This window comes from Myodes glareolus, chromosome 18 (assembly GCF_982192425.1).
Source record: "Myodes glareolus chromosome 18, mMyoGla1.1, whole genome shotgun sequence".
NCBI classification, from domain to species: domain Eukaryota; kingdom Metazoa; phylum Chordata; class Mammalia; order Rodentia; family Cricetidae; genus Myodes; species Myodes glareolus.
Window position 1 is genome coordinate 36,256,753 of NC_142043.1, and position 24,568 is coordinate 36,281,320.

The 24,568-nt window shown below is 38.1% G+C and overlaps 1 protein-coding gene across 4 annotated transcripts in view; it reads right to left on the bottom strand.

Annotated features, from left to right (window-relative positions):
* The window catches only part of Tsga10 (testis specific 10), a 97,162-nt gene that overhangs the window by 35,489 nt on the left and 37,105 nt on the right, over positions 1-24,568 (bottom strand). For all 4 annotated transcript variants that reach the window (XM_087898079.1, XM_087898078.1, XM_048430291.3 and 1 more), the window contains 5 exons: positions 23,620-23,790; positions 23,455-23,532; positions 22,377-22,528; positions 5,908-6,023; positions 1,518-1,672 (listed from right to left, as the gene is read on the bottom strand). In XM_087898079.1, coding sequence (XP_087754205.1) covers positions 1,518-1,672; positions 5,908-6,023; positions 22,377-22,528; positions 23,455-23,532; positions 23,620-23,790 — 672 coding nt within the window. The remainder of the gene's footprint in view (positions 1-1,517; positions 1,673-5,907; positions 6,024-22,376; positions 22,529-23,454; positions 23,533-23,619; positions 23,791-24,568) is intronic.

The following is a 24,568-nucleotide window of genomic DNA, read 5'->3' on the forward strand; positions in this document are numbered from 1 at the left end:
CTATTTTTGGGTGTCGTCCTCGTGCACAGGACTACTGATGGGCACAAGCACAAGCTCTCAGTCTCGCTTCCTTAATAATGCATTTCCCTCACGGCGCTGCAGCACCTCCAGGCAGGTCTCACCAGTTTACCTTTTACCAGTCTGTCTCTAGTCTCAGTTCCCTGCAGTCCATCTGTCATGCAGATTTATAAATAAAGACCCAGTTGTAATCTCTCACTCACATTATTATAATGATAACAAGAGTCCACAGCCAACATCACACATATCTTTGTGACTGGGCGTTTCTCTATCCATATGTAGCTCCTTGTAACCTATTCTCTGACTATAAAGTCTCTGGAACGGTCCTGAAATTCTCCCATGAGAGTCTGTGGACTCTAGTGTTAGTTGCTCTGCCCATCTATCACGTTCCCAGTGTCCTCTTCCCCTAAGTCCTTCTCTGGCTTATTTCTAGTCCATATTTTAGGAAAACTTAAGGCACGTCACTCCCTGGAAGGCGTCCTAGACCTTCCTCCTCCCCTGACCCAAGCCCCGGGCTGAATCAGATGAGCTTCTGCCAGACTCCAATAACACACGATGCCTATGTCCTTATGCTGCTTATGTCCTTACCTGTGCTCATAGTGGGATCTTCCTCTGTAACTCTATGGCCACATTCACCCTCATTTTACTATACCACCTAGTACATGTCAATAAACACTTGTTGGAAGACTGGATGGACAGATGGATATATTACTGAATTAGTTCCCTTAGAATAGGGAAAAAAAAACCGTACTCCAATGATATCATCTTTGCTTAAAACATTGGTTTTAAAAAAAAAAACAGACTAGAGTTGCTTTCACAATCAGTTTATCAGCTAAAAGGGGGATTTTTTTATCTTTCTATCTTCCTTGTGAAATCTTCTGTTGTTGTTTAGCAAGAAAAAACACATGGGTAGAATTATCACCCAACTTTATGAACAGGCAGTACACAGACTACTTACTCTTAAAGACTGAGAATGGCATAAAACATATGCCCCCTCAAAATACCTTAAATAATCTGGGCTTGTTGGTACACACCTTTAACCCCAGCACTTGGGAGGCAGAGGCAAACAGATCTCTGAGGCCAGCTTGGTCTACATACTGAGTCCCAGACCAGCCAGGATTACACAGTGAGACCTGCCTCAAAAAACAAAAACAGTGTGTTCCTAACTTATAACCACAAAGGCAATTTTAATGGAATGAACATATGGCTCTCCAAGGTGATAGAATGTTTGAAAGAAAAACATCATTCTTATTACTCTATTTTGATTTAGACGAATCATTAATTCATGACAGAAAAGTAAGTTTTAAAGATTAGCTAGTATATTTGCATGCATACTTCCTAAAACTGGGTTAAGACATTTCAACATCAGATTTTAAAGTTTTGACTTTCTAGGAAAATCTGAGAAAATCCTACTCTTTTCTTCTGAGTCGATTAACCCACAGCTTAATATTTAAACATTTCATTTAAGCATATCTTGTCTACCAGTTCTCAGAACATACTTTCATTGCCAAACTCTCTCCAAGGGATGAAATATTTTCAGACTTTTTATCCAAACATGCTTGCAGGCATTCCTTTTCTTTAGCCAGATCATTGAGGGTTGCACCAAGAATGCTGATTTCTTCTCGCTGTGCAATACTTTGCCTCGTAAAATTATCTAAATAATCATAAAGGTGTTGTTTAAATCAAGATAAAACCTTTTTCCAGTTCATCAGATTGAAATATTTTATAACTAGTTGTTTTATGTTTTTCAATCACTTAAAAGTATCATAACCCAAATAAGATGCTTTTGTTTGTGATAATAACCATAGTGAATCATGAAGTTCTAAATGTCCATAAATGTAAAAGCACAATTGGAATGATAACAAAGGAAAGTTCTATGTCAACATCTAATTAGACTGATCTATGTGGTAGAGAGCACAGGAAGGGAACAAATGAGACAGGTGGAATATCAAAACAACCTATGGATTTTCTCCATTAACTTCCCATCTAGCCTAAAATGACTGTTGAATGTAAAGTTGACAACAAATTTTAATCAAATATTCAATTAAATCAACTTTAGAGTTAATTGTCTCCTAATAATTTGATTCTTATTTTTCTAAAATTCCTAAGGAGGACAATCATCTGAGGTATCCTATTTGTGAGAACTCTGACAGGCACTGAAGGCATGAATAATTCGTATGAAGCAGCGTTTTTTAAACTGTGTTTTTCACCTCTGTCAGAACCACCTAGGAAACACCAATTTTTAGGCTTTCTATGGTCTTATTGAATCAAAAATTCTGATAGTGGGCACAGCAACTTGTATTTTTGACAAAGACATTGTGCCCTCCACCCCACAGTGTTCTAATCCACACTGGATGAGAACTTTGGTCTAGAGTGTAGGTGCTTTAGGGTCACAGAATTACTTGGCATAAACCTTCAGTAAGCCTGGCTCCAATGATCTTTCTTAGCTTCTAGGAGACTATGTCACATGCCAGAGTTTGAGACCACTCTTCAAGTGCTATGCCAGGAGAGCTCTGCTAGCCCAGACTTCTAAGACAGCACCTACAGTTATTCCTGTCTAGAGCCATTCCAGAGCAGGACTTAAGTGGTAATACCATCCCATCACATCATAGAGTACTTAAAAATGTCATGATCTTTCTCAGAGGTAGGAATGCCTCTCAGGCAACACACGTTTTTTGTTTTTATATCTGTGTATATTTCCACTGAAAACCAATCAATCTATTTATTATCTAGCTATCATGGTGATGTCAAAATGACAGAATTTGGCATACCTATATGTGATTATCTTGATTACACTAAATGATGTGGAAGACAGTTCTTAATTGGAGGTGGGAACATCCTCTAAACAGTAGGTCCTGTATCTGTTGTTTTCTTCTGGTTGCAGAAATAATGTGACTAGCTACTCTAAACTCCTACTGTCTTGACTTTTCTGCTATTAGGATGAACTTTACTTTGAACTGTAAACTGAAATAAATCCTTCCTCCCTTAAGTTCATTCTGATAGGGTACTTTAGCACAGCAAAAGGAAAAGAATACAAACATCTACTTCTCTAAAAATCTAATAAGTATTGTATTCTGCTGTATTGTTTGTTTGGATTTTTTGAGACAGGGTCTCATGGCATAGACCTGTCAGACTTGAAACTTATTATGTAGCCCAGACTGGTCTGGAATTCATGATCCTCCTACTTCAACCTCCTAAGTGCTGGGATTGCAGGTAGGAACTACCATGCTAGATTCTTGCTATCTTTAAGTTGTTTGTGATTACAAAGAAAATCACTTGAATAAAATGTCCTGTGTAAATTGATGTGACCACATCTTCCTCTTCTTAGAAGCACCAGGTCAATTTTTGTTAGGCTTGTGGAAGATGAAATTATTTCTAACATTTGGAATTCTCAGAAAAAAATATCCTTCTTCAGGGAACAGCACACCAATTGGTTGTTCAATACCAAATGTCTCAAGAGTCTAGTTCAACTTTTTATTTTGTAAACTTTCTAGAATGAGTTTATACTAATTAAAATATTTAAATAAAACATATATGCATATAAGCATGTTTATATATGTTCATATGAACGTGTGTGTGTGTGTGTGTGTGTGTGTGTGTGTGTGTATGCATAGGCATATGTGCTCTCCCCCATCTGTCACAAAGGCTAGGTTTGTTTCACTTCACAATGGCCACTGGCCAATGGGTGGTCATTCTACAATCCTGACATTTCCAGCACAAATGGATCTCTATTGCTTTCCTGGCCCCTAGCTTCAGGGATTCTGAACCTACCTCTTGGTACAAATATGATTTTATTTATATGTGTGTGTGTGTGTGTGTGTGTGTGTGTGTGTGTAAAATATATACATATAATGTACATATATACAAAAGTCTCAAGAGACTTTTCTGTTCTTTCCCACTTTTATTGACTTCTCATTCATTCCTAGACTCACTTCCTTTTCCACAATTAATACTCCAAGATATTTTGGGTCACTATTAGCCAGACTGCCAGTGTACTAATGTTTATTGATAATTTTTAGGCCCATATTATTTCATTTTCCAAAAGTATCTGACAAGAGATTATACCCTCTCCTTTAAAACACCTTTCCTTCCTGTCTTCCAGATCAACTTCTGGGTTCTCTCCCCACTTCTTTTATTTCTTCTTACTCTCTTTTGAATGCTCCTCTCCCTATTCTCTGTCCCTGCACCACCCCCCAGGTTACTTCATGGTTTTAAAATACCATGTATATATGGGATCTTATTATATTATCTTTCAGATTTCTCTTTGAATCTTTCTTGTCTCAATCAGTAGCAATTCTATTTACCTAGTTACTCACGCTAACAATTACTAAACATTAGAAGGAGGGGTTAAGTAATTTTTTTATTTTTGAAATTATAATTACATCATCCCTATTTTCCTTTCTTCCCCTTAACCTTTCCCATGTAGCCCTTTGTTCTGTTTCAAATTCATGGCTTCTTTTTCTTTAACTGCTGTTATATACATGTATGCGTATAAATATTTAAATACAACCTGCTCAGAGGATATAGTATTACTTGTTATGTATGTTTTCAGGGCTGTGATATTGGATAACCAATTAGTGTGTTCTTCTCTGGGAAAAACTAATTTTCCCGAGAATTCCAAATACTAAAAAAATTTCCTTATCTTTAGTCTTCCATAATCCTGACAAAAATTATTCGTGATCCTAGAGAAGCTAAATAAGAAGGTGAACCTGAAGAAAATCATGTAGTTATCCTCCTGGAGATTGGAAATAGACAAGAGAGCCGGAACCTTCATCTGGCGATGGATGGAGATAGAGACAGAGACCCATATTGGAACACTGGACTTAACTCCCCAGGTCCAAACGAGAAGCAGAAGGAAAGAGAAAGTGAGCAAAGAAGGCAAGACCAGAGGGAACCTTCATCCGACGATGGATGACGATACAGACGGAGACCCACATTGGAGCACCGGACTGAGCCCCGCAAGGTCCAAATGAGGAGCAGAAGGAGGAAGAACATGAAAAAGGAAATCAGGACCACGAGGGGTGCAATCACCCACTGAAACAAGGAGAGTTCACCAAGGCCAGTTGGACTGGGACTGAACGAGCACGTGATCCAACCAGATTCTCTGAATGTGGCCGGATTCTCTGAATGTGGCTGGCCCGGAGTCTTTCTGAAAAGCCATTGACAATGACACTGGGACTTGTTTCCTCTGCATATACTGAATTTTTGGGATCCAGTCTGTTTGGATACTCACCTTACTTGACCTGGAGGGAGGGGGGAGGAACTTGAACTTTTCACAGGGCAGGAAACCCTGACTGCTCTTAGGGATGGAGAGGGAGGAGGAGAGGGAGTGGGGGGAGTGGGAGGGTGTTGGGAGGAGGGGCGGAAATGGAAACTTTTATAATTTAATAAACTTTAAAAAAAATAAAATAAAAAAAATTGTCTGTTGCTTCTAAGAAGAATAAGATGTGAGCATGTCAACATAAATTGGAATTTTTATCAAACTGAACTTTTTTGTAAACACAGACACTATTATTTATATAACTAATATAATATATGAACTTTTCTATCCAAAGTGGAAACATATACACATTACAATTTCTTTCAACTGCTCTGAGTAAGTTGCCATGTTATACAAACAGTATTAAATTACAAGTAATTATAATAAAGAAGGGGGCTGCTGCTTCAATTCTTCACTGAAAAATTCAAGCCGTAACTAAGTATTTGCAGTTCTAAATCTAAACTTTAAAAACGTTGCAGTTAAATAAAAATGCATTTTCAATTAATCATAATCATACACTTAAGGCTAATGGCCTCTTCCTAAATGTATTTATAACTAAAGGAAAGAAAAATATATTTTTCTACAAAACTTAAGAAAAATAAAAGGCAATGATAGAAAAATAAACTTACCAATTTTTTCATCCAAGCACATAATTTTCTCCTGAGTAAGCTGTAGCTCATATTTTTTCTTAGCAAGGTGTCGCTGAGTATCAGAAAGATCTTTTTCTGTGTTTTCATATAAAAGTCTGAAAATATTTTAATAATAAAAACTAATTCTGGAATTTTTATGTTTTATCAACTTTTAGTATATTTAAATCTAAAAGCTTTTAAGGACACTAATATCTCTTCCCTTTTAATATTGTCATTATAAACCACAATACAGAAAGTTTACAAAATAAGGAGTAGGATTAGAAAGATAGCTCGGTCAGTAAGAGGCCCACCATGCAAACATGAGCACTTGAGTTCAGACCCCCAGTACTCAAGTAAAAAGCTGGCCAAGAGGCATGTATTTTTAATCCAGGCCTAGGGCTGGGAGAGGGTATGGAAAAGCAGATTCCTGGAACTCACTGGTCAGACAGCCTACCCAGTCAGTGAACTCAAGATTCAGAAAGAGAAAGACTGGATCTCTAAACTGATGGAGAGAAACAGACGAGGGCTCCCAGTGTAGACCTCTGGCTTCCACACAATTTCATATTCTCATATTCTCTCTCTTTCTCTCTCTCTCTCTGTCTCTGTCTCTCTCTCTCTCTCTCATTTTTAATTTTGTTTTGCTATGTACATTTTGAGTTATCATACTTTAAAGTAAAACTGAATCATATTTTACCTATACTTAATATTTAATATCTTTAAATCTTATAATGCAGCTCTCCAGATCATGATTTTCTGACTAAAAAAGTATTACATGAGTAATAATCCCTTACTTTTAAGCAGATACACTGGTTCCTTGCTATTAGATTTTTAGGTTTATTCTAGTTTTCACTTTTACAATTAAATCTCTCACGAACAGCATTTTATCCCCTCAACAAATTTACTGTCCGGTGTATATAAGCACTAGGGGCCGAGGAAGCAATGCGAATTAAGTTGGCACTGATCATACCCTCAGGAAGCTCACAGCCCACAAATAAGTAAACAGACTTCCATTTCTAGAAATATGAAAGTCCTTTGACTAAAATCACACTTAGACATATTGAATATAAAGTGTGAAGTCACTTTTATTTACTTATTTTGGTTTTACAAGACAGGTTTTCTCCGTATAGATAGATCAGGTTGTCTTGGAACTTGCTCTGTAGACCAGGCTGGCTTCGAACTAAAGAATACATCTGCCTCTGCCTCCCAAGTGCTGGGATAAAAGGCATACAGCACCATCACCTGGTAAAGACACTTTAAATGTATGACAAAATGTGCAATAATTTGTAAGGGATATCTCCTAGTACATAACCAAAGCCTTGAGACTTACACTAGTCATGTTGGGTCTGTCTGCCTCAGTAGCCTAGAAAAGAAAGGATGCCACAAGATACCTTCATCATAAAGAATAGACTAAAATAATCCACATAAGGCCATTGAGCCACCATTGGAAGGTCAGTCTAGAAAAATTATCAGTTGTTAAAAGGCTCAGGGAATTTTACCTTATAGAATTCTTAGTATTAAAAGGATATAAAAGTCAAAGTTGGTTCCAGATTGAACACATAAATGTGATACTGATGAAACTTCTCTGGAGACAACACTCTCAACCCAGGCAAGAACTAAACTCAGAAACAGTCCTGTTGAAAATGATCCCCCATTTCAAATCATAAGTTATATTAGAAGCAATACAAATTTAGTAAGAGGTTAAAATATAAAAACTGAATTAGATATCCCCAAATTTCAAAGTATAGCACTATTGAATGGAAACTTGAAAACAGATGTATTTAAATACATATATAAAACACAAAAAAGAAAAACAGCTTTTAAAATAAAATCACAAATTAAACTAATATTGAAACTTTAAAAACAACAAAGTTCAATGGGTAAGTTAACATATAAAGCTAAAGCGACAACTAGCAAAATGGAACAAACAGACCAGAAAAAAAATCACCTTTATCAAGACCACAGGTAAGAAGGTAGAAAACTGATAGAAGAAGAGGCATAAGGATGGAATTGAGAAGATCTGTTATTTACCTAATTAAAATCAAAGGGAGAAAATAAAAGCAATATTCAAAGGAATGATAGCTAATAAAAGAACTCTTATAATAAAGAAGCATTCATCTGAATCTATTATGGCAATTATAAGGAGGTAAAAGAAAAAGGACTTCAAAGGAATGAAAGGAGGGGTGGGGTAGATTAACCAAAACTAAGTATTATAAAATCTCACTGGAGTATGAGCTAAGAATAAAACAACAGGGACTTTAGAGGTAGAAACACTTGTTGCTCTTGCAGTGGGCTCAAGTTCAGTTCCCAAAATCTAGAAATGGATCAGATCCATCCATAATTCCAATTCCATTAATCTAATGCCCTCTTTTAAGCTCCATGGAAACCAGATACACATGTGGTACATATGCATACATGCAGATAAAACACTCATAAACATAAAAGAATCTTAATTTTTTTAAAAAAGAGTATCACAACAACAAAGAATTTTGAACAAATGTATCCTGTATGAACAGACATGCTCTAGAAAACATGGGTTATTAAATGAAAATCCTGAGTGTTAGGTATAACACCTCAAACAATAAAGGCTATTGCTACTACTTTTGGTTGACCATCTTAACTAGGCAGTAAGACTCTACTACTGAAGAAACCAAATACTTTAATTGTAGGACACAAGTAATCAACTTGTCTCCCTGTTGGCTAGCTTTCACAGTGCCAAAAGGTACTATGCAGGCTTCTGGGGGGAATGACATCAATGGTCTTACACAACCCTGGACTCCACACGCTACAAATCTGACCTACTAGGCAAGATGTACACAACGGTACAATAGTGGCAAGGCTGTTTGTGGGGTAGCCAGTTGTTGTCTTGATTGGATTTGAGATCTGCTTCACAGAAGAGAATTTCATGTTTGGTACTGTAAACATGGTCCAAATCCATGCCTAGAAAGTATTATTCCCAAGGGAGGACCCTTTTGGTGCTGTCTTTCTAAATGGCCATGTTGTCAAACCGCCTTCTAAATACTTGTTTTTACCCATAGGTTTGTACTGTTCTCAAACTTGGACAGAGAAGCTTTTAGCTTCAGGAGGTAGTGGCTAATGCAAAGATTCATACCTGCTCAAAGTGCTAAAAATAAGAGACTTTGAGTGCTCAGGGAACAATCATGAAAGGGAAGACAAGAAGAATATAAGAGGCAAAGGGTGAAGATGAGTACTGCAAAATGCTGTCCTCAGGATCTAAGTGTTGAACACATGAACTCAACAACTATGGTTACCTGCACATGACCAAGCTAGTTATAAATTCCAACACAGAGGTGTGAGGGAACTCCCAAGGCCACACTCCTAGCCAAAGATCTACTGGCAGATGACTGCTGATATGAGAGGGAGAATCACTTTTTTTCAAAGGGAAGTCATTGACAGGTTGTCCATGCTCTCAGTGATTAACCCCATAATCATGTGCAAATGAGTAGCTCTTGGTTTAGTAGATACCGATACCTATATTCATATATACGGAGAATATGAAACTTGAAGGGAGATATACTGGGGAGGGAGCAGAAGAGTTAGCAGAAAGAAGTGGGATTGGATAAGATTCCTATGTATTGTATGCATGTGTGAAAATTTCAAGTAAAAAAATTCACAGAGAACCATATTTCTTCACTTTATTCAAAACGCTGTGACAAGTAATACCTAGAGAAATCACTTCTATACAAACAGTAAAAATAGCACACACATGTACATCAAAATGGAATTTTTAAAATGTCAAGTAACCCGTTCACAAGTGTTGTCCTATTTTTTAATTGTCTGCCTTTTAAACTACGGTTATCCTAGTCAGTAACTGCAACTCCGCTGCTACCAGCAGCGGCTAGGCTGTAAGAGCCACAGCTAAGAAGAAATTCTGTTCCCTGGGGCACCGATTCTTTTAAAACTACTAAGAGAACTTATCTAAAGCTCTGTCCCACTAAAGAACTCAAGATTCAAAGGTTGAGATAGAATCCTGTTTCCCAAAGAAGCTGCATAGCAAGCCGCTCACCAGACTCGCCTCCTAGCATCCCCTAAGAAGTCCTCCTGCTTTCGCTCACCCCTCTTTATAAACCCTTCTCCACCCAGCTCCTCCCTACTACTTCCTGTCAGCTAGTTGCTGACGCAGCCTCTGAACTGCAGGTGAATTTTATTTAATCAAACACATCCTTGCATCATTAAACAAATGTTCCAGAGCTTAAACAAAAAGTAACACACCTTAAAATAATATTCTACAACACAGAAATGGCAACAGAGGGAGAAAACAAAAATAAAAATGAGAGAATTGAAACATAATTACAGTAAATGAGTATGTTCTACCTTACTTTTATAGCCCCAAACTGAAAGCAATCAAAATGTTCCTCCTAGATTTCATGATACCAAAAAGCACCAAGCAAGCTTCCAAAGGAGAGAAGCAACCACTAGTCCTACCTGTCTATGATGCATATGAACCACAACAACTACCTTGGCACAATAACCCAAAGGGTTCAGGAGTGGCACACATAACTTGGCAGTAACCATCAATTCTAATTGGACTTAAGACACACTGAAGAGGGAAATCGCCTCTGGTACCGGAAACCTAGATAACTACTCCGTGCTAGAGAACTCCTGGTTATTAGTGGAAAATCTATAACCACTAATTTACTAAGTCAGCATAATCCCTAACACCTACCAATCTATAAACATTTGTGATATTTTGCATGCACAAGATTTTAATTGAGTATGGTTTTTTATATGTGTGCTAATTAAGACTTCATGTCTTTAAGAACATTCTCTCCATATTGTACTTTCTTATCTCAGTTAAACTAACATAATTTGAGGCCTTCCTACAATCTGAATGGAAACAAGTCCTTTCCATTACATTCTTGTATTTGCTAGAATTGTCAGGACTGTGTAGCTGTCCCACTTGCTGTAGGTATGAGTCTTATTTTTTTTTTAAGATAACTGGAGTCCTTGAGGCTTTCTTACACACATAGTTTCTCTTCAATGTGAGCTTTTGGGGGCATTTAAACAGTACTAGAATGATTGAAGCTGTCCCATAGTGCTCACATGTGTGTTTCTCTTCTTTGAGAATTCTTTTCTGTTTCTGAAGGAAACAGAACACTGGAAGGTTTTCCTGCAGTTTTTGTTGTTGGGTTTCTTGTTTTTCTTTTTCATTCATGAGGTTTCTCTGTACATTCATGCATGTTTTTTATAGAAAACTAAAATTTCTCCCACACTGATTACATGTAGAAGGTTTTGTTCCAGTGTGAGTATTTTCATGGAGCTGAGTAGTTAAGAGGCTGAAGCATTTCTGATATGGTTTATAATCATAAGGATTCTCTCCAGCATGGGTCCCTGGAGATTTCTAAGAGAATTTAGGACACTGAAGACTTTATCACATTTCTTACCTTTACAGAATATCTCCAACGTGTACATTTTCTTTGCTTCTGGAAGAAATGGAAATAAGCTAAAGTTTTCCAGAATTCTAGCTTGGTTTTTGTTGCTGTGATAAGCATCAGGATCAAATGCAACTTGGGGGCAGAAAGGGCTCAATTGGCTTTATTTCCAGGTTACAATCCATCATTAAGGGAGTGAGGGCAGGAACTCAAAGCAGGAGCTTTAAGCAGAAACCATGGAGGAACACTGTCTACTGGCTTGCTTCCTGTGGTCTAGTCAGCACCATAAGACTAAGCTAAGATGTCCAGAGAGCGTACCACCCACTATGGGCTGAGTCCTCCCTTACCAGCGAGCAACCTCGACAGTGCCCTACAGACATGATCACAGGTCAGTCTAATGAAAGCAAGTCTTCAATTGAGGCTTCCTCTTCCCAGGTGCTTCATGCTGACAACCAAGATTTGTCATCACAACCACATTTTCCTCCATTTTCCTCATAATCATAGTCTTTGTTGTCTGTATGAGTTCTGATGGGGATGAATGACAAATGAAGACTTACACACACACACACACACACACACACACACACAGTGGGGGAGGGCTGATTTCACATGCATGTTTTCTTATTCAAAACACAATCTAGAATCTTCACAGATGGTTGCTTCACTCATTTTCAGAGTATCTCTACGACTTGACTTCTGATGGGACTTTTGTAGTCATCTTCAATGTTCTGGCTACCCACTTTTGTACCACACAGGACACACTTGACAAGGTTTCCTCTACCGCTCAACTTCTTATTTATCACCTGGGACTTCTGTAGCCATCTTCAATATTCTGGTCTTCACATTTTTTTTTCCTACAGAAGTCATTCTCTAGAAGGTTTCCCACGTCATATTTCTGTAGAGGGTCTTCTGGAAAGGCTCCAGAAAAGCACACCCAGGATGAAGTTCACAGACACAGCTGCAAAGGTCAGTAACTCTATTTCCAGTTTCTGGTGTCCCGCTTCTCCTCAAGGTTCTGAAAGTCTATACAGGTCACAACACAACAGAGAAAGAACCATCCAGAGTCTCTCTGAACAGCACACATGTAGTTCCAATAATGGATTGTAGATGAATTTACACAGTATTCTGACTTTTTAAACTCGTCTCAAAAACTCTATTTATTGGGGACTACAGACCACTGGCCCCTTGACTTTGCCTGCCTGAGTGAACCAAGCAAAACAACTTGTTTTCCTATGCCTGCAGCTGCTCTGAGCCTGAGACCCTCACAAGTTCCTGATGGCAGGGGAGTGAATTCTGGTGGGTTTTACAGCTGGAAATCCCAAGAGCTGGGGCGTGGCTATCAGTTAATGATCCTTATATAAGCTTTCCCGGAGCACAATAAAGTTGACGTTCTTGTTTCAAGGATAACCCGTGTCCCCATGTCTCTGTGTGTGTAGGTTTCTAAATCTCCAGCCTAGTTCCCAGCTTGCACACTATACGATAGAGCACAGAATAGACGTGGCACTTTACATATATCCATTTGATTAGCTTGATAACATTCTTGAAACATTGTTAAGTTGATACCATTTCAAAATTTATTTCGCTTAAAAGTTTGTAATTATAAAATAGATTAGTAAGTGCCGATGTAAAGTATTTGGGGTAAGAAAACGAGGTATAACTGCAAAGTACAAAAGAAAGTACTTTGTAGAAATGGAATGATTCTTTATCTTGAATATGGTGACTGACATCAAATATTTATGTGCTAAAATGACACGGAACTATACACACTCTTGTGCCAATGTGAATTTTCTGATTTTGATACTGTCTAATTAAGTAAACTGTAATATTAGTTTAAAAAAGTGGACAAAGGATAAATGGCCATTTCTATATTTTTGCAACTTTTGATTTTTGTTTTTGAGACAGGGTTTCCTCTGTGTAGTCTTAGCTGTACTGAAACCCGCTTTGTAGACCAGGCTGACCTAGAACTCACAGAGACCCACCAGACTCTGCCTTCTGAGTGCTGGGATTAAAGATGTGCACACCACCACTGCCCACCATTTTGCAACTACTTACAAATTTTACTTTAAGGTAGTAAAATAAATACCAAGATCTAGGCCACACAAGTAAATTATTAAATAAAAGTCGCTGGGAGTAGAAATGGGTAACACTAGTTCTTTATAAAGTTCTTCAAGGGGGGCTGAAGAGACGGTGTGCTGGCGAATTTTATGTCCACTGGACACAAGCTAGAGTCATCTGAGTGAAAGGAGCTTCAGTTGAGAAAATGCCTCCACAAGATCAGCTGCAGGCAAGCCTGGAGGACATTTTCTTGATTAATGATTGATGTGGGAGTGTCCAGAGCAATGTGGATGAGGCCACCTGGGATGGTATCCTGTGTTCTTATAACAAAGCAGGCTGATCAAGGGGAACAAGGCATTAAGCAGCACCCCTCTATGGTCTCTGCTTTAGATCCTGCCTCCAGATTCCTGCCATTTGAGTTCTTGTCCTGACTCTTCTTCAATGATGGACTACAATGTGGAAGTATAAGTCAAATAAATCCTTTCCTCCCCAGATGACTGGCCATGGTGTTTCATCTTAGCAATAGAAATCCTAACTATGGCATATGGCTAGCAGTTAAAAGCACTTGTTGATCTTTCAGAGGACCCAGGTTTGGTTCCCAGCACCCATATAGTGGTACACAACCATCTGTAACTCCAGTTGCAGAGAATTACATCCAGAGATCTGATGCTTTTCTGACATACATACATGCAGGCAAAATAACATAAACATAAAATAAAACAAATAAATTTTAAAGTTCTTAAAAGTTTCATTTACTTCACAACGAATGGTAAAAAAAAAGGTGTGTGTTTCCCAGTCTAAAGCATATGTAAAACATTACTATATGCAATAGCTATCCTTGCGTTATTAAAGCTACACTACAACCATAGATTTTCTTTTTAAAAAATATCTCTATAGAATACTTGAAACCAACACAAGGAGTAGAAAATGGGAAACTAAATGTAGTCATCAAAATAGTCAATTTAATAAATCACTAGTAACTAAATCAAACTTTCAGGTAGGCATTCAAAGATACGGTGGTGATAAACTGTAATTCCAGCCCTTGGGAGTTTACAGGCAAAAGGATCGGGAGTTCAAGATCATTCTCTATTACAGAGTAAGTACACAAGATATTCTCAAAAATAAATCTAACTATTCCAGAATCTTGTGCTTCAAGTATCAGAAAATACACCAAAGGAAATCACCCAAGATATTTGGCTAAGGCACCTAGTATGTTGTTTTCTCTTAAGTTCGCATTTGCATATGAAAAATAACTACTGAACTGGTAAGATGGCTCAGTCGATAAAGGTACTTTTATTTTACCACCCAGGCTGATGACCTGCATTTGACCTCTAAGCATAACACTTTGGCACATATACACACACCTAATCATCATCATCATCAAGTATAAATTTAAAAAACCCTCATCTATGTGCACCTGGACAGAAGACATCGATACCAAGGCCCTTCCATAAGACTGAAAGGGTCTCAGAGACACTCACACATGCAGTTTATGTATAGTTACCAAGAGATGGAAAACAACTGCCTATTGATGAAGAAAATGCCTGAAAGATGTAGGACTCTCAGCTCAGCACCACATCTGCCTGCACACTGTCATGCTTCCCTGTCACAATAATGGACTGATCCTCTGAAAATGTGAGCCACCCCAATTAAATGTTTTCCTTTATGAAGGCTGCTATGGTCATGTCACCTCATTTGCATACTCAAATTCAGTCAGCGCTCAGGAGGCATGCCATAAATTTGGATGCTCTTGGATAGCAGGAAAACAACCAAGGAAAAGGAGCAGACTGCCTCCCTTCAAGGCTTGCTGGAGACAGACTCTTTGGAGGCTCCCTGCACCTGAGGTAACTATCACAAAGCTTGCTGAAGTCAGCCTCCAGGACTTGACCATCAGATGGCCTGCTTCTACTTCTAAGACTCTAAACTCAACTGGGTGCCAAGGGAAACTTGTCTCTGAAGTTGCTCCCAACCTCCAAGAATAGTGGCTCCAAACTTCACACTTGAAGCTTTAGGGGGCTGCAGCTTAAGGCTTCAAGACCTGTTGCTCTGGAGACCTACTAGAGCTGAAACACTTCTCAGAGCTGTAGCGGCTTTCAGCCAGCACCCCACTGCTACTAAGTGTTAAACCTATTTGGTTTGTATTCTATGTTTTACACTGTTTAAGGTTGTTAATCCAAACTTTGCATTAAAGTACTTCCTGTTTATACTCTTTACTGCCCACTCCATTCTTGGAGGAGCGTGAGACAGGAACACAATTGGCACTCAAGAGACAGTCTCCAAGAACTGCTTCAGTTACATGGCTCCAGTGAAAGCAAGACAACTCCATTCAGCAGTGGGACTGGGTTATAACCCTCAAGTTTTACTCGAATAGTAATCTACTTCCTACAGCTAGGCCCTTTTGTTCTTTTAAAAAATAATGATGATATGATGGCCCGGGCAGCCTGCAAGCCAGGCAGAAGCTGCCGCCAGAGCAGTACAGGGTCCCTGGGCGAGCGGCAGAGTCAAGCGGCTGGATATGGTGAACGGCAGAGTAAATGGACATAAGGCTATACATAAAGCTAGACATTTATTACTTAAAAAGGGAGATATAGACAAAAATAAAACAAAGACACATACACACACGCGCGCGCGCGCGCGCGCACCCACACACACACACGTACACCAGAGGGGGGGGGGGGAAGATGGCGGCGAGGGAGGGCCGAAGTGGCTGAGGTGGGCGTGGTTAGTTCTTAAAGTGATAGCAAAGAATAACAGGCCCCACTTCCCAAAGGTTGCACAAACACGCAAAACAAGTGTTCAAGCATTGTAGCCATTTTGCCGTCGGCACCTTTAGGCTCATGAACATCTCATAATGCTAATTCATTCTGTCCAATTTAAAGTCGCCATAATTTTTAATAGTTTCAACACTGTTCAAAAGTCCAAAATCTCTTCTGAGACTCAAGGCAAACACAATTGTGAGTCCCTGTAACACCAAAGAGAGGGTAAGGACTGTGAAGTTCTCAGATCTAACTAGGGCATCTATATCATGCCTCTTCCTCCCCAAGGCTCATGGAGTATCACAGAAGTGGGGGCAGAAAGACCATTAAGAGTCGGAGGTTGAGAAGGAATGCTGAGAAATAGTGTCTTTTGGACGTGACAGAGATGTTGCACACATGAACTTAACAACCAGTTGTGACTGCTTGTCCAAGACCTGCACAAGATGAACATGTCAATATTCCAACACAGTCACATGAGAAAAGGAAATCCCTATACATAGTTAGCAGAAATGAAAATTAGTCTAGCCATCATGGAAATCTATGAAGTTCCTCAAAGGAAATTAAAAATACATCTACCACATTCCCCAGTTATACAATTCTTCAGTATTTAACACAAAGACTCAAAGTCAACATAACAGAGATACTTGCTATTGATGTTTATTGTAGCATTATTCACATCAGTTATAGAAAAAATATAGAACCATCAAAGTACCTAACCACAGAGGAATGGAAAGAGAAAATATGGTATACATACACAATGGAACTTTATGCAGTCATAAAAAAGAATAAAACTATGTTATCTATAGAAAAATACAATCAACTGAAAGTCATTATATTAAGTGAATTGTTAGACACAGGAAGATAAATATCATATTCTCTCTCATCTGTATTCCCTATGTTTTATATAGATGCATATATTCATGTATGTATACATGACATGAAAGGAGAAGCAAAACTGTCTAGAGGAACAATGGGGCCTACTGAAAAGAGGGAGGGAAGGAATATAGATAAAGTATATTATATATGTTCAAACGAATATCCCTATGAATTAAAATTATGTACAAGAATAAATGTCAATAAAGAGTCAGGAGGCAGGCAATGGACTTAACTAAGACAATTCTCCAAAGAAGTCATACAAATAAGCAAGATATATAAGAAATGATGTTCAATATTACTCAGTAAGAAAATGTAAATTCAAACCACAACATAATGTCTCACACCTATAAGAATGACCACCAAACACTACAGAAAAAAAACAAATGTTGACATGAATGTGTAGATGCTGAACTCCTTGCACACTACTGGAGTGAAAGTAAGATAGATCCTCACCTGAAAACCAGTGTGCTGACTGAGTTTTGTTGACTTGATACAAACAGAGATAAAGGTTTTTGTTGTTGTTATTGTTTTTTGTTTTGTTTGTTTTTCAAGACAGGGTTTCTCTGTATAGTCCTGGTTGTTCTGGAACTCACTCTGTAGACTTGGCTGGCCTGTGTGAGAAACTGGCAACTTTCACCATGAAGGTAGCCACCCATCAATCCCACCACAGACCAGCTAAATGGGGAGAAGCTGCTTTGGCCTTACCCTCAAAAGGGAGTCATTGTTGTGCTGCTACTCTTGGACTGTGTGGCCACTCCTCCAAAATCTACATGTGCTTCAAACCACAGAGCCATAAGTGCATGCTCGCAGTTCAGACAACAGAAACAACACTTCCACAGGCTAACACTGCCCTGGGCCTGTCACTATGTGTTATGTGTATGCCTACACTATGTGCTATAGTCTACCACAGCTCCACAAACCCTCAGGCCCAAAGTTAGCTAGCTCTAACTCTGCCCTAAGCTCTAGAGTCACTCTCATTCTACACATGTCTGACTTCTACACTGAGTCCCCCAGTCACCCCACAAACGTTACTACCATTGCTGCAGCAAACATATCTATGGATCCATCTCTGGAGCAAAAGCAGCCAAGCACAGTGATGTTCTAGACCCAGGCTCTGGGGCTATTCCATGAGTGCCCACATATACTACTCTAGTGTTAGGACAGATGCCTCATTCATAGTCTCTTCTTGGAGAAAAAGGTAAACAAGCAGAACTGCAATAGCTCTCACTATTACAGACATCCACAGCCATGGCTGCTGAGGACTCACAGACTGTGCTGACACTGACCCCAACCGACATGCAAGAAGACTGAGCTGCTGAGCTTTCATCAGCGTATGAACTTGATACTATATCCCCCACAATATGAAGATGCTTCCCTATTGAAACTTAGCCGTCAAATATGCAGCCATCAACATAAAGCAAGAACCATGCAAAACCATAGAAACTTGACACAATCCCCCAAAAATATAAATCTAGAAGGTGTATGACCAAAAATTTAAAATAAATTATTAAGACAGTAAACTAAGTTATAAAAGAACATAGACATGTTAATAAAATCAGGAAAACAATATACAAATAAAAATTTCTAAGATAGATTAAAATTATTAAAAGAAACCCAAAAGAAATTCTGGGCTTAAAAACAGAAATAATCAAGATTAAAATGGAATAGTACTAGCAACAAATGTGACGGGGCAGAAGAAACTACTTGTAAACTCAAAAGACGTGACATTTAGAAACACTGTTAGAGAAGAGAAAGAGTGAGGAGGGATGGAGGACTACAGAGCTCTCAAGAGAGTCAACATTCGCTCTGCAGGGGTAAAGAGAAGAGGCAAACACTTAAAGAAACACTGATAAAACTCCCCACTTCCAGGGAAAATATAAACATCTAGATATGAACTTCAAAAGTCTTTTATCAAAACCAGGCATGATGTTACACAATACACATCAAAACTGCAATACCATTTCACTCCTATAAGAATAGCTACCATTTTATTTTATGTATTTTTTGTGTTTTTTTTAATTTCTTGTTTTTAAACCCTTCCCTCTACTCCTCCCAGTTCCTCCCCACCTCCATCGCTATTCACATCTACTCTCTTTCTGTCTCTCATTAGAAAAGAACAGACTTCTAAGAGGTAGTATTTAAAAAATGACCAAATTAAATAATGTAAGATAAAACAAAAAATGTAATATCAAAGCTGGTCAAGACAAACTAACAGAAGGAAAGGAGCCCCCCAAAAGGCACAAAACTCAGACCCATTCATTTGCATTCAGGAATCTCATATAAACACTAAAGTGGAAATCATAATATACACACAAAAGATAGCCCCATATTCGGGTGTACCCAGACCCACAGAGGTACTGGTTCAGGCCTACTCCCTCAGAGGAAATATTAAAATTTGCAGGCAAATGGATGGAGCTAGAAAACATTATTTTGAGTGAGGTAACCCAGATCCAGAAAGACAATTATCACCTGTACTCACTCATAAGTGGTTTTTAAACATAAAGCAAAGAAAACCAGCCTACAGTTCACAATCCCGGAGAACCTAGACAACAATAAGAACCCTAAGAGAGACATATGTGGATCTAATCTACATGGAAAGTAGAAAAAGACAAGATCTCCTGAGTAAATTGGGAGCATGGGAACCATGGGAGAGAGATGAAGGGGAGGAGAGAGTCTGGAAGGGGAGCAGAGAAAAATGTTTAGCTCAATAAAATCAATTTTAAAAAAGACAGATCCATGCAGGCCCTGTGCATGCTTCTTCAGTCTCTGCTGCGTTCACGTGAGTTTTGCTTATGTTGATTTAAAAGGGCCATGTTTTCTTGGTGTCCTCCATCCCCTCTGACTCTTACATTCTCTCTACCTCCTCTCCTTCATGGTTCCCTGAACATGAGGGGAGGGTTTGATGGAGACATCCCATTTAGGGCTGAGTGTTCCAAAGTCTCACTCTGTGCACAATGTCTGGCTGTGGGTTTCTATATTTGTACCCATCTGCTGCAGGGGAAAGTTTCGCTGAAGATGATTAAGCAAGGCATTGATCTATGAGTATAGTTTTTTAAAAGTGCTTCAAACACTGAAAGATACAGCTACCAAAATGATCTACCAAAGACACCATTGTGCATATGTGCCTGAAGTATATTTATCTTCAACAGATATCAGCACTTTCATGTGAATGATACTATCAGTTGAAAAGACTGACAAAACTATAAAATGCAGTAGTAAACCTTACAATAACCACAAAGAACCAAATGTAACATACAAAAGAAAATGGAACCGAAGCCTCAGTATAGTAAACCAATGGCTCACAAAGACAAAAGAGGAACAGATAGCCAGAAAACAATCACCAAAGTGTCAACATAAAGTACTTACCTACTCACCATCAGCCAAGTATCATTTCACAATGTCCTATGTATCAAAATACTATACTGTATTCTTTAAATATAATTTTAGCCAACAATTATTCTACAATAAAGTTTAAAATGCCTTTGTAAAACTTTAAAATAGATCTACACAACAAAATAATAGCTGGTGTTAAAAATGAACTGCATATCAAATGTCAGTGAGGCTATGTAACTACTGAAAAACTCAGCACTGCTGGAGTAAATGCACAGTACTACAGCCACACTGAAAAAGACTTTAATGGTTTCCCTGAAAGGAAATTGCATCATATGGCTCAGCCATTTATTCCTAGATATTGATCCAAGAAATAAAAACATATATCCACACAAAGATTTATATAGGGAAGAGCTTAGTGGCTTTATTTTTTATGGCCCCAAACTGGAAACAGTGCAACCATCAATGCGTACACCCACACAATAGAATACAGCTCAGCAGTCAGAGTATAAATTACACATGACGTGTGTAATACATAAGGAACAAACCTCAAAATAACTACACTGAGGGAAAGGAACCTGATTAAACAACATATACAATATAATTTCATTGGTTTAAATTTTTAGAAAATCCAAATACCTATATGCCTGAAATAAAATCAATTCATATAATCAGCAGTGTATGAAAATTACAGAGGGGCAAGAGGGAACTTAGAGTGCTGAATAAGGGCAGAATCTTGATTGTGGTGATGGTTTTAAAGGTCAAATTTTTCAACCTTAACATATAAAATATTGACATTTTAGTATATATGCTTCAGTTACACATCAATAATAGTTCCCAAATAAGCATAAATCAAAAAAAAATCCCCTAAAACTGCTAGGCAGGGTGCACACGGCTGCCCTGCTGCCCTACAGAAGCAGGGTACTCCAAAGCAGAGCCATACAGCAGGATCCTGCACCACAGGAACAAAACACACCCACGATACCCCAGATTAATACACATCTCTCCATTAGAATGCTACAAGACACAAAATGTTATCTCAGAGACAAATATTTTCTAGCAACATAGAAATCCTGTGATGAAATTAAAAGGCCAGATGTAAACGGCCATAGGCTAAGCTCACTACACAGGACACTTTCGTGCTGCATACACATGGGCTGCTTTCTGGCTGGAAGCAGTTCTACACTAATCTTTTTCCATGGGTCAGGGAGTTATAGATGATTTTAACCTTTTTGTTACTTGTTTTATTTTCCCAGGTTTCTTTATTGTTTTCTTGCTTTAGTATTACTTTGATATTATTTTCGTGTGAGTGTAACAGTAACCTTAGAAGAAAGAAAAAGGTTTCCAAGGAAAAGAAGGGAGTTTGGGTAAATGTCTGACTGACAAGTGGTTCCTACTCTGCACCACTAGTCCTGGAAAGATCAAGGGGGAGACTCTGGGAACTCATATGTGGCCCAATTAATATCTGTTATTGGATAATATATTTCACATTCACATCAATTAACATTTTTCATGTCTACAGATAAAGAGAAATTCAACTCCACTAAAACTTGAGTAGCTTTGTTTCACATCAACAAATAGTAACATAAAACTCAAATGTAGAGGTGACTTCCTGCCTACACACTGCTTTAGTGGCCTCTGCCACCACACCAGTGTAATGAAAGAGCTAATCAACTTCTTCCTGTGTTGAAACCATCTTACCCTAAGCTTTCCAGTCTGGGCTTTCATGAATTGTTCAGACCTGAGAACAGAATTTAAAGTTATAAAAGTAAATTAAACAATACTTAAGTTAAATGTCTCAGTTCTCAGAGGGCTATATAAAAACTACTTTATTAAACTTGACACGCTGCAAATATAAGATTAAAATGAGTGTATGCATGTTTCCTGGTTGAATGATTTGGGGGGCACTCATTACATTGCTGAGGTTTCTACAAGTGCACCCTATCAGTCTTCTCATAAACTAAAGTAACAGATAATAAATTTTCATTATGAAATGTACTATATAAGCAGAGCAATTAAGTACAGCAAACTGTCAGTTGTTTAACGACAATGTAGTTTTTACCTCAAAGAATTATTCTCTGCTTTTTGTCTGCCAAGTTCACTTTCGGTATCCATTGCCTTTCTTGCTAATGATTTCATTTCTTTTTCCACAGTGGTTATGGTTTCCTTCATCAAAGTCATATTTGACATTTGTTCCATACGTTCATCATCAAGCTACACAAGCAGAATGACAAAGTTAACTCCTACCACTCAGCAGCCTCATCGGTCTTAGCGCGGAGACTCCTACAAACTGCAGTTTGTGGCAGAATTATTTACACAACGAGATGATCAACTAGGGGAGACCTGACACTGTAGAAGGTTTTATAAAGTATTATATAACAGGATAAAAACAAGCCACTACATAGCCTTCTATAAAGCCTACCTATCTCAGTATTATCAGTCTACCTTTCTCAATCTGGTTCAATTTGATTATAGACATACTGGATTTGTAAAAACATTTATTTGTTATTCAAGATTAGTACATTGCATATAGAGCAAGTTTATGAAAATAAAATTCTTTTTCTCTTGTTTGTTTTTTACTTATTATAAGAAATGCCTCAAATGAATTTATCCGTACATTCAAACCTTAACTGTTTATGTACCTGGAACACTGCTAACGTGTATCTGGAGCACCTCAAATGCTTGATATGCTCATATTTGGCAATATTATCTTTAACAGAACACAGAGGTGAGAAAAACTGAAATTTTAGATAAGTGCAGTGGTACTACAATGCCAACACTCTGGAGGCTGAAGCAGCAGAACCATGGGTTCAAAGCCGACCTGGGCTAGTAAGCCCTTGTAGTCCACTCCCTCCAAAAAATAGTCTAATAATGAATTAAGAATCCTGAGACTACATCTTAACAATAAAATCAAAACTTCTTTTCAAACAAACACAACAAAAATAAAAAGCTGCACTTGTGTCTCTAGAGGAAATAATGAAGTGAAAGGTAACATAGGATTATGAATAACACATCATATACACCACCTTAAGTATTTTAGGACTACAAACACAGTCTCAGAAAAATAAAAGAATTCTTCCTAAGACAGTAAGAAGAGAAAAGGGGAAACTGTGAGTAGAGCCACCGAGGTTTTGTTTTACGTTATGAACTGTACACTCCAGCTCCTCTATCCTTTGTTCCAAGTGAGCCTTCTCATTAAAAGCCGTCTCTTGAGCAATCTGTTTAACACAGAAAACACAACAAAGGACTTTCAGTGTCACCGCACCTGTGTTATACCTATGGAGACAGACAAAATGACTGCACACCTTTAGCCTTTCTCTCAGACTGTCTCGCTCTGTGGTCATTCTCCGCAAATCAGTGAAGGCTACATCTCTTTCCGTCTCTACCCGACGAAGAATAGCATGTGCTGTAGTTGACTTAGGAGACTTACAGCTTTTCATCATTTCTCTTCGAAGTCGAGCAATTTCTTCCTGCGCCTATGATAAAAATACATAAAATTGAAAAAAGAAAACTTCAAATTATACATAAAGTATCTTATATCCAGTCAACTAAAATTGAAATCTGAAATAATATGCAAGGAGCAAGAAAATAAGGAAATGGATGAATTTTTCTTTTCAAGAGTTTATAAATAAGTGCAAGCAAATATATAAGTATGTATTTGTGGGGGGTTTGTAGTTAAGAAAAGACTTTGTATATTCCATTTGAATTCAGCACAACTCAGGTGAAATACTTGTCTAATAAAAATTCCACAGTGCTTATCTTTATATTTGCTATATCTTTATAAAAAAGATATAAAAAATAAAAGTTACCCTGACAGAAAGTTCCACCAGTCCTTCCTTACTGACAGCCCAACATGGTCTCTGAACACTTGTTAATCAGTCCTGAGGCCCCATATCTGTTGCATATCTATAGATGATTTCATATTCACTTTACTTCCTTCAGTTTTGATCATTATCTACTCAGGTGGCCCCCAGTTTCAGAAAAAGATACAGTTTCTCAATATCTACAGCTTAGCCTTCACCACATTTCTTAAAGTGTTTTCTAAAATCTTCCTAATTAATGATGATTATAACCTCTCACCTCGAGCAGTGCCCCTTCCACTGGGTCTTTTCACCCTAGTTCCCAGCAAGCCCCATCACCTTCATCATGTAGTAGCTTGACAACCTGTCATCTAGTCCTACTGCCCCATCTACCATGCTGTGTCTTTTCTTACTTTGTAGGCTTTTTGTTTTTGCTTTTGTTTTTAGGCAGTCT